At 40.4% G+C, this 17,474-nt stretch overlaps 1 protein-coding gene across 1 annotated transcript in view; it reads left to right on the top strand.

Moving 5' to 3' along the window:
* The window catches only part of galnt2 (UDP-N-acetyl-alpha-D-galactosamine:polypeptide N-acetylgalactosaminyltransferase 2), a 72,509-nt gene that overhangs the window by 50,203 nt on the left and 4,832 nt on the right, over positions 1 to 17,474 (top strand). Inside the window, exons 4-15 of the mRNA XM_006779938.3 lie at positions 1,751 to 1,849; positions 1,941 to 2,008; positions 2,094 to 2,159; positions 2,304 to 2,425; positions 5,504 to 5,591; positions 6,711 to 6,798; positions 6,924 to 7,027; positions 8,803 to 8,929; positions 13,231 to 13,323; positions 14,107 to 14,190; positions 15,242 to 15,368; positions 17,292 to 17,411. Of these exons, the coding sequence (XP_006780001.1) occupies positions 1,751 to 1,849; positions 1,941 to 2,008; positions 2,094 to 2,159; positions 2,304 to 2,425; positions 5,504 to 5,591; positions 6,711 to 6,798; positions 6,924 to 7,027; positions 8,803 to 8,929; positions 13,231 to 13,323; positions 14,107 to 14,190; positions 15,242 to 15,368; positions 17,292 to 17,411 (1,186 nt within the window). The remainder of the gene's footprint in view (positions 1 to 1,750; positions 1,850 to 1,940; positions 2,009 to 2,093; positions 2,160 to 2,303; positions 2,426 to 5,503; positions 5,592 to 6,710; positions 6,799 to 6,923; positions 7,028 to 8,802; positions 8,930 to 13,230; positions 13,324 to 14,106; positions 14,191 to 15,241; positions 15,369 to 17,291; positions 17,412 to 17,474) is intronic.

The following is a 17,474-nucleotide window of genomic DNA, read 5'->3' as shown; positions in this document are numbered from 1 at the left end:
GTCCAGGGAGGGGAGTGGACAGCCGATCACCTTCTCTGCAGTTCACCACTGTAACCACTTTAAACACCACTGTAAGCATGTAAGAACCGAGGAACAAAATTAAATATGTTCCCAGCCTCTTTTGGTTTCTTATGGTTTTTAAATTTCGTGATGCACCAAATGCTTTGAGCGAGTGAAAAACCGAGACTACAGGCTTTATCACGTGAACACTTACAGTGGAGCTGTGCCGCTGCAGTACGCGCAGGTTGTGGTTTACCATGGTCTTGCTGAAACGAGCAAGTCAGCCCAGAAAATGATTTAATCTCCATGACCACAGACGTTGCTCCAAAACAAGTCCTTTTTTCCATATCATACAGAAAATAGCCTCCAGTTTTCCTCTCCGCCTCAGTTGCTCCTCCGATCGCTGTTTTATTTCTTTGCAAAGGGAGAGTTTAAAGTTGTTTTTATTAATGCAGAGAGAAACTGCATTCAGTGATGCTGATTCTTGCTCGAGTCCCCGAGGCCATGCAGATATTTCCACTACAGAATTGCTTGTTTTCATCCAGTGCTCTCTGAAGCCATGAAGGTCATAGGCATGACAAGTACCAAGCTTTTATTTTGCTCCATAGATAATTGCAATCTACCGTGGATAAGTTCTTCAAATTCTCGGTGGTTTTATTTTTCATAATCTTATCAAATTCTAAACACCCCTCCATACTTTGTTTGTGAAATACCTTAAAATATGTTGATATTATACTTTTTTGATGTTATTTATATAAAAAGAAGAGGATTCCAAACATGTTACTGACCTACTCCATAATAGTCTAAATGATTAGTCCAGCGGCCTTAGTTAAAGTAGTCACCTGGCCTTACTTATATGTTGGTCAAAATTAGACAGTTGGAGCCATTAGCCTACTAAAAAGAGCAAGGATGTGTCTCCTATTGATCTGGTATCGATGTCTTTGTAATTTGTGAGCGTGCTGCAGCAATCATTGTGAAACATTTCCAGGAGGAAAAAATAGCCCAGTTGTTTTTGTTTCAGCCCAAGCACCTAGTTGTTTTCAACGCAGGATCAAAATGACTTGAATCTCTGATGCTTTTTTTCCCCCAGTAGAAATGAACAGGAATACAGCAACTATGCAAGTGTGACAGCCAATACTAATGGCACACCTTCACATGTGATCTTGTAAAACGTATCTGTTCTGGGTTTTTACCTCGAGGTTTGACAGAGTGGCTGTAGTTAAGTGACAGATGGAATAGAAAGTTTTCTCCATGCTTCTTCACGGCTCCCTCCTCCTCCTCCTCCTCCTCCTTCTGCTCTCTGTCTTGTCACTCTCCTCTCATGTAGTGCCCTATCACTCATGTTCCTTACTTTAAATTCGGTGCAGGATTTGTCTTTTTGGGCATGCTCGCACACACACATAGACGCATACACAGGCACACCCGTCATCTCATGGGATTTTTGCCTCACGGTATGATAAACCCAGTGTCAATCCCAGCTGCAGCAGAGCATTACTCCATGAGAGTGTGTGTCATCGCATCCTCTGTGTGTGTCAGTGTCACTGTGTGCGCCATTGTATTTATTGTGTTCAAAATCGCTTTACTGACCAGTTCCAGCTCACAGCTTGGCTCACACATTCGGTGACGTGATTGTTTGTGTGTGTGGGCGTGTTTGTCTACACATGTAAGCATTCATACTTTAACCATTTTTTTTCTCTTTTTTTCCCCTAATTTTTATGTCTTTCGGGGGTTTTGTCTTGTTTTTGTGCAGTTGCAGACATAAGCAGTGGAAGTCAGACCTGCCGGCCTCGAGCGTTGTCATCACCTTCCACAATGAGGCTCGCTCTGCTCTGCTGCGGACTGTGGTCAGGTAGGCGTGTATACTGAGCCTTGTGTACTTTTTTCTTTTCGATTTCTGAGGTAGATGTGCTGTATTTTTATACGATCTTCACTCTGTTTAGTGTCCTGAAGAAAAGTCCACCTCACTTGGTCAAAGAGATCATTCTGGTTGATGACTACAGTGATAATCGTGAGTTGTGTGAACACACGCAAACAAAGCTAGCATCATCAGTGTGAAAATACAAATAAACATCACTGCTCTGTGTGTGTTCCAGCTGAGGATGGAGCGCTGCTGGGGAAGATTGAGAAAGTACGCGTGTTGAGAAATGACCGCAGAGAAGGTACTTTAGAAGAAAAAGGTTTTATCATAACTTTTATGCCCGAAAGAAATCTCAGTGCTGCTGCACACCATGTGGGATGAAAGTGTTCAGTCTGGCAGCAGGAATGTTGTTTTTAATCACACTTCTTTTCATAACTTCCCTCAGGCTTGATGCGATCAAGAGTTCGTGGTGCAGATGCTGCCACAGCACCAGTCCTCACCTTCCTGGACTCTCACTGTGAATGTAATGACCACTGGCTAGAGCCGCTGCTTGAAAGAGTGGCTGAGGTACGCGCACACACAGCGTACAACTTCGTATCTTAATATCATTATAATACATTTGAGCACATATCCCAGTGAACAAGTGAAAAACAATAGTTAAGATAGAAATTAGATGGGGGGGTTTTCCTCTTAAAGACTGGCATTGAATTTTCGGTTTTATCAGTCAGGGCACGCTCTGAAGAAGATCTCGCCAGACAGTGAAATTGTTGCACTTTGGCCATCTTTCTTCTAATACTACAGCTTGAAATGAAAAGTGCCCTTTTAACTGAGTTATGTTTGCATATAGCCTTGTTTTTTGATTCTAATTGGTTTAAAATCTAAAAAAGAAAAAAAAAAGAAGTTACTTTCAACTAATCCCTTATTCTAAAGGGGTCACCATGATGTGTTGCTCTACAAGTTTGTACGCCTTGCCAACACAACCCAAAAGGAATTTGTTTCTCCTGCCGGGAAAGATACAAACTTTGTATCTTTTGCTTGTTGGGAGAATGTGTAAGCCACTACACTGTGGAGCCATTCCAAAGCAAAAGTGTGATATAAACAACTAATTCATAGTGAAAATGCCCAGAAAACCTGTTGAAATTTTAATTGGTTTCAGAGGGACAGAGTAAACCATTTAATAGACCAATAGAAGGAAACAAAGGCAGTCAGTTATGTCACTGTGCATTGATTGACACATGTAAACACTACACTGGATTCAGCCCAATTTCTTGTGCACTGACTTGTTATCTTTAGTCAGAGTGGGGGGAAAAATGTCTGCATTGTAGATATGTAGTGGTTTGGTCCTTGGCTGCTCCAGTCTGCATGCCAAAGTATCACCGTGTAATTGTTAGACACTATTTAGTGTAGATAAAAGTGCTTGTATGAATGCGTGTGAAAGAACCATGTTGTGCTTTGAGTGCTCAAATACAATCTATAATAATCAGTCCATTTACCATTGATAAGTGAAAAACAGTTCACATGTTGTGATTGTGCTCATAAATGGTTTAAATTATGATACCATAGTTTGATCTAAAAAGAAAACGGCCAACAAACTACAAAATGCTCATTAAAAACCACAAAAACGCTGGAAACAAAATAAATCTTTTAGGGGGAAAGTTTCCGAACACTCACAGTCACTTTATTATTAGGTACTCGTCTTACCTACAACTCATTGAAAATATCCATTTAGCCAATCACATGGCAGCAGCTCAGTAGATTTAGGTTTGTAGATACAGTCAAGACAACCTGCTAACTTTCAACGTTGAATGTAGCGTGGTAGTTGATGCCAGGGGGAGTGGCCTAAGTATCTCATAAACTACTAATCTACTGGGATTTAACAACAGAGCCATCTCTAGGGTACAGTAACTCAAATAACCACTTGTAACAACCAAGATATGAAAAAAAGCATCTCTGAACACACAACACATTTCGCCTTGAAGCAGATGGGCTACAACAAACAAAAGACCGCACTGGGTGCCACTCCTGTCAGCTGAGAGCAGGAAACTGAGGCTACAGTTCAGACTGGCTCACTAAAATTGGAAAATAGAAGATTGGAAAAATGTTGCAACATTCAGATGTTGGAGTCAAAATCTGGTCAAAGGATGGATCCATTCTGCCTTGTATCAACAGTTTAGGCTGGTGGTAGTGTAATGGCAGAGCTTTGGACCTTTTACTACCAACTGAGCATTGTTTGAACACCATGGCTTGTCTAAGAATTGGTGCTGACCCCTTATGACCACAGTTCACAAGTGCTCAGTGGGCCTCAACAATCCCCAGATCTTTATTCAAATAGAGCAACTTTAGGATATATTGTGGAGATTTCCATCATGGAAATGCAGTTGAAAACTTTGCAACAACTCTGTGATGCTGTCATGTCAGTGTGGAATAAAATCTTTGAACAATGTCCAGCACCCTGTCGAATCTGTGCCACGAGAAATTAAAGCAGCTCTGGAGACAAAAGTGGATCCATTCCCAAAATAACAAGGTTGACCTGAAGAAGTACCTGACCAGTGTATCCCAGTAAAATACACATAAAATTGATCCATTTCATGTTTTTTCCATCTAATCCTTTACACAGAGGCTGGGGTTGGCTACAAAGCAGCGCCTCTGAGCTTATAATCAGTCAGTGTCTTGTTAACATTCATGTGAGAAACAAGGAGCGCGTGACTACATTTCATTCACACAGGAATGTTGGGACTGTTTTCATTATAAAAGTTCATTATCACAACTAAACCTGACAGTGTGAGACATGCAGATCTTGATGGGTGACAATATCTTTTATCTTTTGGGGCTGAGAATTTGATTTTTATTTCCATTAAAGGAAAAACTTTATAGACCCAAACTGAGCTCTCTTACAGATACACAGTCTGGTGATATTTAGAGCGAAGCCTTTTTTTTTTTAAATACAGACTTCAAAAAGGAGCTTCATGATTGACTGTAATCTTAATCTGAAATGGGACACTGTGTATAAAATTGAGGTTGTTCTTTAAAAATGTATCTGATTTGACTTAAAACAGTCTGATTCTGCATTTGATCCTCCCGAATGTGCTGTTTTGTTGTTCCCTCGTTAATAAATGCCTGGAGCCAAGTCTGAAACGCTGCGCTGTCAGAGTAATTCACTTTGTTTTTCTTTTGCTTTAGCTGCTTCTCTAAATAATGAATCCCACCATACACTGTGAAACCTTGTCTTATAAAAATGTCGCAGGCTCAAACAAATGAACTCCCCAATATCTGCAAGCTGTTTCTGTTTTCGTCATTCGGGCCGCTTGAGTAATCCTTTCTTCGAACTGCCGGGTGATGTGGCTCTGTGATTTTAAAGCTTGGGTTTGTTTTGGTGTTGGTAGGAAATGGCTGATTAAAGTTCAGTTTTACGTCATAAACGTGGCAGTGAACTAAATATAGAACATAAAATAAGCTTGCAGATGGGAATATTTACTTACGCTCTAAAATTTCACAAACACGTTAAGTGCTCCGAGTCCTTTGTAGTTCTGCATAATTTAGTCCTTTTTAATTAACTTGTAGTAAATATTTATTGATGATATTCCAAACCTGCATCCGTCCTTGAAGTGGCTTTGTTTAATTACTGTCTCCGTGTTTCCTTCTCAGGATAAGACACGAGTAGTTTCTCCCATCATTGATGTCATCAACATGGACAACTTTCAATATGTCGGCGCCTCTGCCGATCTGAAAGGAGGTAAAGTACACAAAAGACACACTCGACTCCTGTGTAGTCTAGTCAGTCGAGCTTGACAGCGAGGCTTTGCATTTATTACGGTTTTAGAGGATTTGCTTTTTAATGCTTTTCATTTACAATGAATTGACGTTGTTATCTCACAGCCGCATTAAGACCAGGTGTTTTGCCATCCAGTGCTGTAGTTCATAAACTGTTCTCTCCAGGTATTTCTCATACTTAAGGCGAGGCCTCCTGAGGAACATGGTATATTTCAAACTGTTTCTCAGCACGAAATGTTCACTGAACAGTGCCTCCTCTTCAAAGTATTGCAGATATTATCTTATTATCTCACGAGGCAGCACACATGATCCCCCACTTGTTCATTGTAAATCTTTTAGACAGTTCCATCTTTTATTCTGACATAGGCTGAATGAAACATCACGCCTACTTTGTACTGGAGAGCTGGTGGGTTAAAGACAGTTTAATGTCCAATCCAACTGATTTGGGCATATGCCTTCTTGAGTATAACTCCAGTAGATGATAACCAGAAAGGACATTAATGAATTCAAGTTAATTAAATAATTGGTGTCATATATGTGATTTTACGCATTAAATGTCCTTTTTTGTCCATTGTGATGCTGATGGATATAGCTTACATACGGTGCAATGCACACTGGAAATGGAAGAGCTACTCATAGCTTAAACCCACCCCCACTCTTTTTTATATTAATAATTAATTAACGACTTCACATAATAAAAAATTTAATGTTCTGAATGTGAAACTGCCGTGCAGTCGCATTCTTAATTTGGCTGGATTAGCAAGTGTTGGCACTTGCATTGCAACATTTCTCTTTTTTGTGTGGGTCTGTGAGGTATATTAATGTAAAAGCCAAAGTGGTGTACTGGCTGTGCTGATTGCAGTGTATTGTAGAACAGATACATGCCAGTTACACTAGTTTAACTCTTTCTGCTAACACTTAAACAGTTACAGCAGTTGCCTTTGAAGTCAGGCAACTGCTGATTTACCCAGTCATCTAATATGAACCTGCCAAATCCAATTATACAACCAGACTGCTACTTAATCCCAACTAATGGTCGTAATTGTGCTGTGTTTTTTTGTCTGTGTGTTTATGTTGGCAGGCTTTGACTGGAATTTGGTGTTTAAATGGGACTACATGACTCTGGAGCAGAGACGAGCCAGACAAGGCAACCCGATCGCTCCTATAAAGTAAGACAAACATACTTTCAAAAGTTACAGGTTGTATCATATGCAACTAACAGGGTATTAATCTACTCAATTTTTACCAATACCTTCTCAATTTTCTTTCTTTTCTTTTTTTTCTGCCCCTCCAGGACACCAATGATAGCAGGTGGCCTGTTTGTCATGGATAAAGACTACTTTGAGCAGCTGGGAAAGTATGACATGATGATGGATGTATGGGGAGGGGAAAATCTCGGTGAGTGGTGCAATTTAGAAGCTCACGGTAGACTGAAGAAAGTGTCTAATGGATGTCGCAAGAATAGAAAGTCTTGATCAGTGAAACAATCAAAAATTGCATAAAACACAGGTATTAAAAGTGGAAAGTCAAGTGAAGTCGCAGGCATGTCCTTGGTTTCCCGTTTTGTCTCCAGGCTTTTAAGGTTTTAATGACTGTTTTGAAAAATACACTCATTTGCTTTCTTGGTGCAAGTTTAATAGCACAGTCCTATATGTCCATTGAGTATAATGATGTTATATCATTATGAAATGATAAATGTATAAAATGTTATAAACTTTTAATACAGAGACTAGAGCAGTATGTTTGCATTAAAGGGCATGTGCTGCATTGGTTTGAATCCTATCAAACCAAATGTGTGCATTTAAATGTTTTTGTCTTCTTTACACATTAAAGTTAGCCACGGTGTTCCACAGGGTTCCGTGTTGGGGCCGATCCTTTTTACTGTATACATGCTTCCCTTAGGTAATATTATTAGAACCGCACTCCATACACTTTCATTTCTATGCAGATGACACCCAGCTCTATTTCTCAATGAAACTCAGTGATGACAAATCAATTGAAGTCCCTTTTTTTTCTTTTCTTTTAAAGCTCAAGCCGAGCGTGATTCATTCAGTAGCGACTTTAAATAACGAAATAACCTTGCACTAAAACATAGCCTGATTTATTTACTTTTTGTTTTTGTAATTTTATGTTTAAAAAGACTTGAAATTAGTAATTGAAGCCATAAACGCATCAAGAACGGGTTTACTGAGTCTGCTGATTCTATGCATCCAACAGGCAGTCAAGTTTTTGCTGTTTTGTTGACGTTATGTTTGCACATCCTTATATGCCGGACAGTGATTTGGCTAAACAAACAACGAAGGATTTTGTGAGCTTTGGATAGAGCTGGGTTTGCTGTTTCCCGTTGTTTGTACTCTCAATGATAAGCTACGTGATTACTGGCTGCATCGTTATACTTGACATGTAACTGTGATAATTGTATCAAACCTCTGATCTCATTCTCTGCAGAAAACCTAATACATGTCTCTCCAAAATGTTGAACTATATCTTTAAGACTTAAATGAGCTTGCAACTGTAATCTCTTTCCCTCATAAATGCTGCACTTTTGGCTCAGAAAACCACAAATTCCTGCCCAGTTATAAAATCTCCACTCCCCTGTGAGATCTGGTGCTAAAGCAGCAACGTGGATTTGCCTCACACTGTGATCAACTCATGAGATCATCTGGGTGCCCATGCCAACAACGAGATAATAGAAAATCCTTCAGTAATTTGGTTGTCATATCTAGGTAAAAGATGTCTTCCTTAGTACAGTTGATCTTAGGAAATTACAGTGGCAGTGTAATAATGTTTAGAGTCAGTGCAGAGTGTGCACAATAGAGCTCATTTGCAAACAGTACAATGATATAATAGCAGCTGTGTCTCCCTTTTGCTTTTGTCTGAATGCACTTGGGAAATCGGTAAGAATAAACAGCTGACGGAGTGATTCAGGCTCCTCTCGAGGCGGTCCAATGAATCAGAACTGGATTGACAGTTCAGACATTGCTGTGCTCATTTAAAGAACGCTCATTCAAATGCTGACAATGCTGGAGAGCAAATCGAACAATGTCAACACACTCCAAACATTCATGATATGCAGATGTGGATTAACTTAACTACTTTTTCTTGGCTAGTAATTACCTTACCTGTTTTTATTAATTTTTTCCGCCTGCGTGTATGTCTGTGTGTGTTTTTAGAGATCTCATTTCGTGTGTGGCAGTGTGCCGGCAGTCTGGAGATCATCCCCTGCAGCAGAGTTGGCCACGTCTTCAGAAAGCAGCATCCTTATACCTTCCCGGGTGGCAGTGGCACTGTGTTCGCAAGGTGACACACATGCAGACACACACATACAAGAGGGCTGAACACTCCTTAACCAGTCAGGTTGCACGCATCACATAGTTCATCAAAATTCCCCATGTTGCAGCCTGTGCATCTCCATAATGACACTACAGTTAATGCATTTGGGTTTATTTGGGGACTTTAGCTCAGAAGGTGAAGCCACACAGTTCTCTATTTGTCATATCCAAAAACACACCAAAGCTCCAATGCATTCTGAGGTTAGGCCCAGCCTTCCATATCATCAGTATGTGAATGGGTAATCAAATGCAAAGAGCTTTGGATAATAGCAGTACTTGAATTCATTCTATTTATTTATTATTATTGCTGCTGAGCATATATATAAAAACCTGTTTTCTCCTTACATAAAATATGGGAGGAAAATCTCTATTTAAGTAGTTTCACTGTAAATCACAAGAAACGTGGAGGCTATTTCTGATGGAGAGAGATGCAGTCTAAATGGACTGTCCTTTAGATATAATGCTTTTCTAGTCTTAATGACCACTCAAAGCACTTTTACAGTACAAGCCATATTGCTTTTATCGATCACGCACATGCATAGGGAGCAATTATGTTTACAGAATCTTGCCCAAGGGCACTTAAAACATGCAGACCGGAGAAGACGATGATTGAACCCCTGACCTTTCTGTCAAATGGTGACCTGCTCTAACACAACCCACTCTTCATTTCTAAGAGTCAGTTAAAGTTAGGAGACAGTTTGACTCAACATTTGACATTTCAAGACCAAATACTGAGGATGTTTATCCTGAGGTTCAAATTTCACTCACTAAATTTAATGTGGAAACAGCCTTTGAGGAAACATTCCCACCACAAGGTTCATTTACTGGATCCTCTGGGGCCTTTTTGTCTTGTCACGTGATTTTCATCAGCAGATGAGTTTGCTGTTTAGCCTGAAACTGAAGATTTTTGATTTACACTTTTCTGTGCAGCAGAACAACCGCACAGAAAAGGACTAGCTGAGCGTGTTCCAACTTTAACAGGGTTAGGAAGACTTTTTTGTTTGTTTATTTTAAATCTGCAGTTCACTGACAGCTAATACAGTCAATCAGCTGATGTTTAAGTGACCTAGCAGTCTCAGAAAAACCTTGACATTCTATGATACTTTTTATCAATCGGGCGATCGTGGCTCAAGAGTTGGCAGTTCGTCTTGTAATTGGAAGGTTGCCGGTTCGAGCCCCGGCTCGGACAGTCTCGGTCGTTGTGTCCTTGGGCAAGACACTTCACCTACCGCCTACTGGTGGTGGCCAGAAGGGCCGATGGCGCAATATGGCAGCCTCGCTTCTGTCAGTCTGCCCCAGGGCAGCTGTGGCTACAACTGTAGCTTGCCTCCACCAGTGTGTGAATGTGTGTGTGAATGGTCCCTAGAGGGGACTAGTAAAAGTGCTATACAAATACAGGCCATTTACCATTTACCATAGAAGCAGTCTAAGCTCTTCCTTTCCATTTTGATGATGGTTTTTCAATATTTATACTGAATTTTCTTTTTAAAGCACTTTGAATTTCTTATTACTTATTTGCTTAAAAGCAATATACTAACATATATTATAGCCTAATATACAGTTATAATGTTAGCTCCTCATATTTATAAGGTCAGGGTACCGTCAAATAGTCTCTGCAAGCCAAAGCTCAGATGTCCGTTTGCTCTCATCTCTGCCTTTTCAGACAGTTTTTTCTAATCTTGGCTCTCTGTGATAACAAAGAGAGGGCATATCAGTGCTATGCTCATCTCTGCCTGTGAGCACAACAGCTCCACCCACCTGCTGCTTAGACCCTTAAACGAGGAGGAATAGAGGTAAAAAGGCTTAATTCAGACAGCAGGTGACCTGAGGGGCTGCACCAAGACCTAGTGTGTAGGATAAAAGAGACTTCTCTTTGTGAGTTGTGTGAATTACTCCCCTGAGTCCTGGAGTAAAACTATGGAGCTGGAAATGAGCACAGATCATGTGTATAGGTCTCTTTTGGTTCATTATTTTCTGTGGCTGCGGTTTGTAAATTACCAAACAAGTTATTGAGTTTTACTAATGCTCTGAGAATTAAATCAGCGTTGAGTAATTAAAACAAAGTACCGTCAATTAAACAAGTCCATGAATATTTCCTTCAAAAATAAAAAAAATAAAAACTGTGAAGAAAAGTGAAGAAAATCTGTTTTTTCCATGTGCTGCCCTTTAGAGCTGTGATATATGCTGCACCATAAACATTGAACACGAGTAGTGGAGAATGTGATACATGGGCAGATATGGATCTGTCTCTTGAAACCATGAGTCACCACCCTTGGTAATGAGCCCAACAAACCTTCAGTGTCCCGATTGGTAAACATGTGGGAGGATAAACAAACAGATAACAAGGAGCTTGAAATGACTGTGGTTACTCTGGTATTGGCTGTGATTAATATTTTTAAAGGGGAGCAAGAAATAAAGAGCATGTCTGGGTGACATGTGGTGCCTATTCTGCAGTAGCTCCTATTTTTGAGTCGGGGCTATTAGTTGACTTCAGCCCCTCATTTCTTATCACTTAGTTTCATACAAATACCTGAAGAGATTTAATTCATAGCTCGGTAGAACCCTTAGAGGGGAAAAAAACTGTGGATGTGGATGAAATTCAACATTAAACCAACATTTATTCAAACAGTGTCAAAGATTAGACACCACCTGTGGACTGCTAATGTTTTCATCAGTTTCATAACACTGAACACAGTCTCATATTAGTTGCACAGCCCTTCCTAACAATCAAAGACATCACTTATTAATCAGTGGGTGCAGCGGAGTTCTCTATTACAGAGCAGAGCAGCTTCATCTGTGCTCTGAGGCAGCGCCTTGCCCTTCAGCCTGAATCAAGTCCCAGACAGCATCCCTGTGGCTGCTGTAGTGACTCTGGGGACCTCGGAGACGGCACCTGTTTTGTCTGCCTGGATGACATTGTAATTGTTCTTCAGGGAGCAGCATTTCACAGCAGAGTTATAATAGGCGTGTTGTGGCAGCAGCAGCTTGCTATGTGACAAAAAGCCCCTGTGGACCTAAATAAAGTTTGCTGTGTGTGGTGTCGGTATTTTTGGGATGCAGGTGCATGAGAGTAAAAAGACAAAGAGACTGCACATCAAAATAAACGCTTAAAATACCGTAATAATGATAGGGCATCTAGTGTCACCACGGTCGCCGGTAACCTTCAGATGTTAGAAGAGTTATTTTTCTTAAGGCTTCTCTTCCAGTAAGTGGAAGCCGAGTTTGGAAATGTCTAGAAATATGTGAGCCTCACTAAGACAAAACCACTGCTCGCTATTTAAAACTGCGCAACTCATGGGTTATAGAGAATTTCTGCAGAATATGAAAGGCTTCTGGCAAACACGTCATAACTTTTGCTTTTGACATCACATAATGAGGTACTTAGTTTCCCTATAATTTGGTCAAAGCATTTACACTTTAGGGATTCACAGGTAAACGTAATGAAGCTGATTGTACTGCAGTTATGGCTATAATTAACCCTGCTAGCAGTTTTAACCCTATTTTTAAGTCTGAATTGTGAAATAATTGCCTGAAAATTGACAAAAATAGTAATTGGAGTGCTTGTTTAACTTTCTCACTATGTTATCCTACTTCATGAGACACTGCATGAACCAGAGGAGCATATCTGTTCCTAAGAAACTGGATTGCAAAAATAGTGTTTGTGCAATCCAGAAACAGTGAGGTCGATATAAACTGGTTCCAGTACTGGGGTTTGCAAACTGGGAGAGCAAGAGAAGTTACTAAGGTCTCACTGTTAACCCCCGTTGCTATGATCATCATTGCACTCTTTCTCTTGTTTTGATTCGGTCTAAGGAAGGACTGTTAGTGTCATACTTTGAGCTGCTCTGAACTGCAAAGATTGAGTTGTATTTTATTGACTCCAGCCGACACGTAGTCTGTCAGAAGTCCGTTACATCACTCGAAAAATAAAAATCTGACAAATTGTCAAATGTCACACGTCAACACTTGGCAGCATGCACACGCTGTTGACCAAGGGCTGCAATAACAGGGAAAATAAACACACACATTTGTACAGCCAGGATAACTGTGCCCTCTGATGGCTGTCGGGGGGGTGTATGAGCAGGCAGTGAGTGTGTCACAACCACCAAACAGACACGTCCATTCAGGACTCGTGCAGTGTGCCACATACCTTTCTGTCTTTTTTTTTTTTTTTTTTTTTTTTTTTAAATCCTCACCGACTCTCGGTCTTATCCTCACCCATTTTCTCCCTCGTCTTTGTGCATTTTCTTCTTCTCACCTATCCATCAGGAACACAAGGAGAGCAGCAGAGGTGTGGATGGACGAGTATAAAAACTTCTACTATGCCGCTGTCCCCTCAGCAAGAAATGTCCCCTATGGGAAGTAAGTACTATGAAGTATTAGCCCCGTGGGAGTTGAACATAATAATGGAGCTGGATCATAAAATTACAAAGGCAGCCACTTGAATGGACATAATAATTATAATTGTACTGCCAATTAGCAGAATGTAAGCCATAAAAGGTGTAATTTTTCCCTTTATACTTAAGTGAGGATGTTAATGTAGCTCAGAAGAGGACAAAAAGTCAGTGGCTGATTTACAATACTGGAAACGCTGCTGTTATTTATGCCCTAAAGGGATGACAACGCTCCTTAAAAAGGTTTGCGCAGGATTGTTTCAAGCATAGTGACAGCGTCAGTCATCCGCCATTAAAAAAATACCTGCAGCTGCTGAATGGATTGACATTCATGTTCTTTAGGGGGTGACACCTGCTGACTTTGTGATCCTCTTAGTTTTATGCCACCAGCAGGACAAAGTAAGTACTGTAAGTGTGTTAAGGAATGCTTTTCACCCTTATACTAGTTTCCTTCTGCTTTATGCCACACATCCAGAAGTCTACACAGCAATAAGCACTTTTGCATTCAACCAGAGTAGCTAGACAGCACTATATATGCTTATTATGTGACCTTGTGGGAACGGACTTGGCATCTCCCCTCTAGTGTCAGTCCAAACAGTTATATTTTCCCCAAAGGATCTAGACTCAGACATGCCCCGAGCATCCACTCTCTCCCCTTACAAAGCGACTGACGAGGCGTATAATTTAAACATGAAACCACAGCTGATTCAACCCTTTAATTCTCTTCCTCCATCTCCTTCCTCTCCCTCAGTATCCAGAGTCGTTTGGAGATGAAGAAGAGATTAAACTGTAAGCCATTCAAATGGTACCTGGAGAATGTCTATCCTGAGCTGAGGTAAGAAAATGAGGGCAGTCTGTGCAATATGATGGAGCCAGTGTTACACTGCATGACATGTAATGTTGTATAATCAAAACTAAATTGCATTTACCAAATTGTTAGGAGACCACTCCTCAGCCAGAAGTTTGAAATATGACTTTGTGCTAATGTGTGGCGGGATGTTCTATACACAAATGAGACTGCGGTGACGCTAATGCCCAACCAGGAGTTATGATTCAAGGTCATTATTACATTTTCACAAGGTTCTCATGTTCGCAATTAGTGGCTGATGTGAATGAGTCCACAAGTTCAACAGAGAGCACCTCTGATTTAAATCTGACTGCTAGATTGCACCACTCCCAGCGTTTTTGCTTGCCTGAAGGTCAAGTTATGACCGCTGTCACAGACTCTGGTACTCCTCCAGGTTGTCAGATAGGCAAACCTTGAGCTTGAATGTAGTTTTAAATAAGTACAAAGTTGCTTACATCTAAATCTGTTGAGCAGTGTTGGTGAGAAACAAAGATTTTTTTAGGATTGCCAAAAAAAACCCCTTATTTTTAACACATCAGAAGCACCATCGCACACTGGCACAGTTCAAGTTGTTTGGATGAAATCTTCTCCATCACATGTCTCAGGATAATAAAGTAGAACTACTGCTGATAGGTTCATGGGCTTTCTGCATATCTGTGAAATGCACATGTGCAACTGGTCAGAGTGGGACTTTCAGAGAGCGTAGTCAAATTTAGCATGAGCCTGGGGCATGGTGTGTCACTGCACAGTGAAACAATCTTTAAAAGCATAAAAACCACATTAAATATCAGGCATACTTCTTGCTTTTATGTTTTCACAGGGGGAAGAACATTAAAATTGCACCTTTTTAATGCTTCTAATTTGAATAATTTAACTTTTACAGAAACATTAAAGCCCCATTGTCCTGTTTTGTCAGAAGAAAATTGACTATTTTCCTCTCTTGCTGTATCTCGGCCTGTACGCTTTCTTTGTTTGGCTTTTTAACAGCTTGAAAAACTGAATACACGCTTCACTAACACTTTTTCGTGTGTGTGTTCAGGGTCCCAGATCACCAGGACATTGCTTTTGGAGCCCTGCAGCAGGGAGGAAACTGTCTGGACACCTTGGGTCACTTTGCTGATGGTGTGGTCGGCGTCTATGAATGTCACAATGCAGGGGGAAACCAGGTAGCATTACGGCGAGGGGACACCCAGGTCAGCTTGTAAAATCCTAACCTTAGAGACTCGTGGGTGGCAAGTGGTGTACATATGGTTTCACCACATGTACAAGCACAGGGGGTATGATAAAGGATTTACGTATTTAAGGTCACAGTGCCATACTTAAAGTAAATGTATTGTAATCAAAAGGACAAAGATGTTTAAACACAGAGGTTGTTAAGACTAGAGCAGATCTATTGAAACTTTAACTTAAATATAGAGTAGTGCATAACAGCATTTTAACATTGTTCTTAGAGGAAATGTACAGCTCTTGTTGGAGTACCTTGAGGAGGACACACACTATGTCTGTGTGTGTAAGTTTGTGGGAAGTGTTTCTGTCAGCAGTTTCTCAAATAGTTGAAATCCTGAAATAGAATGACAGGTGTAGAGAAGAAAACTGCTGTCGCTTCAAGTCAGCGATCGCTGGCTTTTTTTGGCTTTACGTGTCTTGTTTTTCCCTCGTGGATTTGCAGATCTTTCCTGTTTCAAGTGTTGCTTCATAAATACAGTAAATACAGCTAAGAAACCTATCTGGACAGCATTAACAACATGTTTTGAGGGGAAACATTTGGGTGGACACCAACAAGTCAGGACTCTTTGAGGGGCATTATTGCTCTCTCGCTCTCTTACAGTCATTGTAGTATTTTAGTTCTAAGGTTTGCATATCAGTACTTAATACAAATTATTTGCTGTTAGCTGGTCTTAAAATTGGATAAATACTCATGTGATTACCTGATCATCAGTAAGTGTAACCATCTATATAGAAGCTGTAGTTTGAGGTATCTGCTGGTCTGGAGCATTCATGCATGCATGTGTGTGTTAGCACAGTGTCACGGAGGCCGGACATCACCAATGATCTCAGAGAAACAGTTGTTGCTGCCCATCAACCTGGAAAGTCGTAGTCCATCGTTCTGCTCACAAGTGGAAAATATTCAGGACATGTACCAGTATTCCCAAGGTCAAACCGGGCAATGTTCATGGTTGTGCAACATCCTTTAGAAGACGAGACAGAAGAGGAGACGCTTTGCTGTAATTCACAGGGCCACATTTGGCAAACAGCAAACATGGTGCTTTATTATCCTCTTATATGAAAAACTTTAGAATTGGAAGAGGGTGTACTTGGTTTTTACTATTCATTTTTTAAAACTCTTATGAATATTTTTTTTTAAATTTCTACCAGGGGGAAAAAACAAACAAAATTGTGAATGTAGTCAGTAACAGCTGCGGTGCTGGGAGGGCAAAATGAACAACCTTGGATTTTGGGGGGTTTAAAATGCAATCTTATCACCAAGCGGAAGTGGAAAACCGAAAAACTTGGTTATTGATTTTTAATCCCACATAATGAAAACTGCAAACAAGTCATTCGCTGTGATGTTGTTCAATCCGTTCTAGCCATTCTCAAAGAGATTTGACGCGACACAAGTGAAGTACCACAAATAATGTCTCCATTTTATTCACACTCATACCAGGCAGTCTCTTTACTAAACTAACGGCCAATTATTATTGTTGTTATTATTATGGGTTTGTATACTTTCTAAAATTTATTTAAAATATACAGAGATTTTCTCAGCCACCAAGCTTTACCTGCTGGGTTTATTTAACGGCCTTAATGTGGCTTTAACATGGGCACTGTGTTCTCAGAGCAATCAGTCCTGCTTGTGAGATTTCCACAGGGAGCTCCAGTTTCTCTCTCTATCAAAAACATGCTAGCCCGATGCTGCCCGTGGTGCCCATTTTGCAAAATACATTTTTGTTATTTTTCCTGTGTAAATAAGAGAAAATCATGATCATTACTTGATCTAAAAGACATGTATTATTCGATAAAGCCTTGCTGAGAACATCCCAGCATGCTTTACGTGTACTAATATTTTGCGTGTATCCATTTTTATAAAGGAATGGGCCCTAACCAAGGATAAATCGGTAAAACATATGGACCTGTGTCTGACTGTGGTGGACAGAACAGCTGGTTCCCTCATCAAACTACAAGGCTGTAGAGAGAATGACAGCAGACAGGTAAACACACACTGAAATCGAGGGCCTTTATTGTTGTTTATACCCAAAAAAAGGTACAGCGTT

This window comes from Neolamprologus brichardi, chromosome 1 (assembly GCF_056152115.1).
Source record: "Neolamprologus brichardi isolate AB-2024 chromosome 1, ASM5615211v1, whole genome shotgun sequence".
Taxonomy (NCBI): Eukaryota; Metazoa; Chordata; class Actinopteri; order Cichliformes; family Cichlidae; genus Neolamprologus; species Neolamprologus brichardi.
Note: the sequence above shows the minus strand (reverse complement) of the source record. Positions and strands in the feature narration are given on the sequence as shown.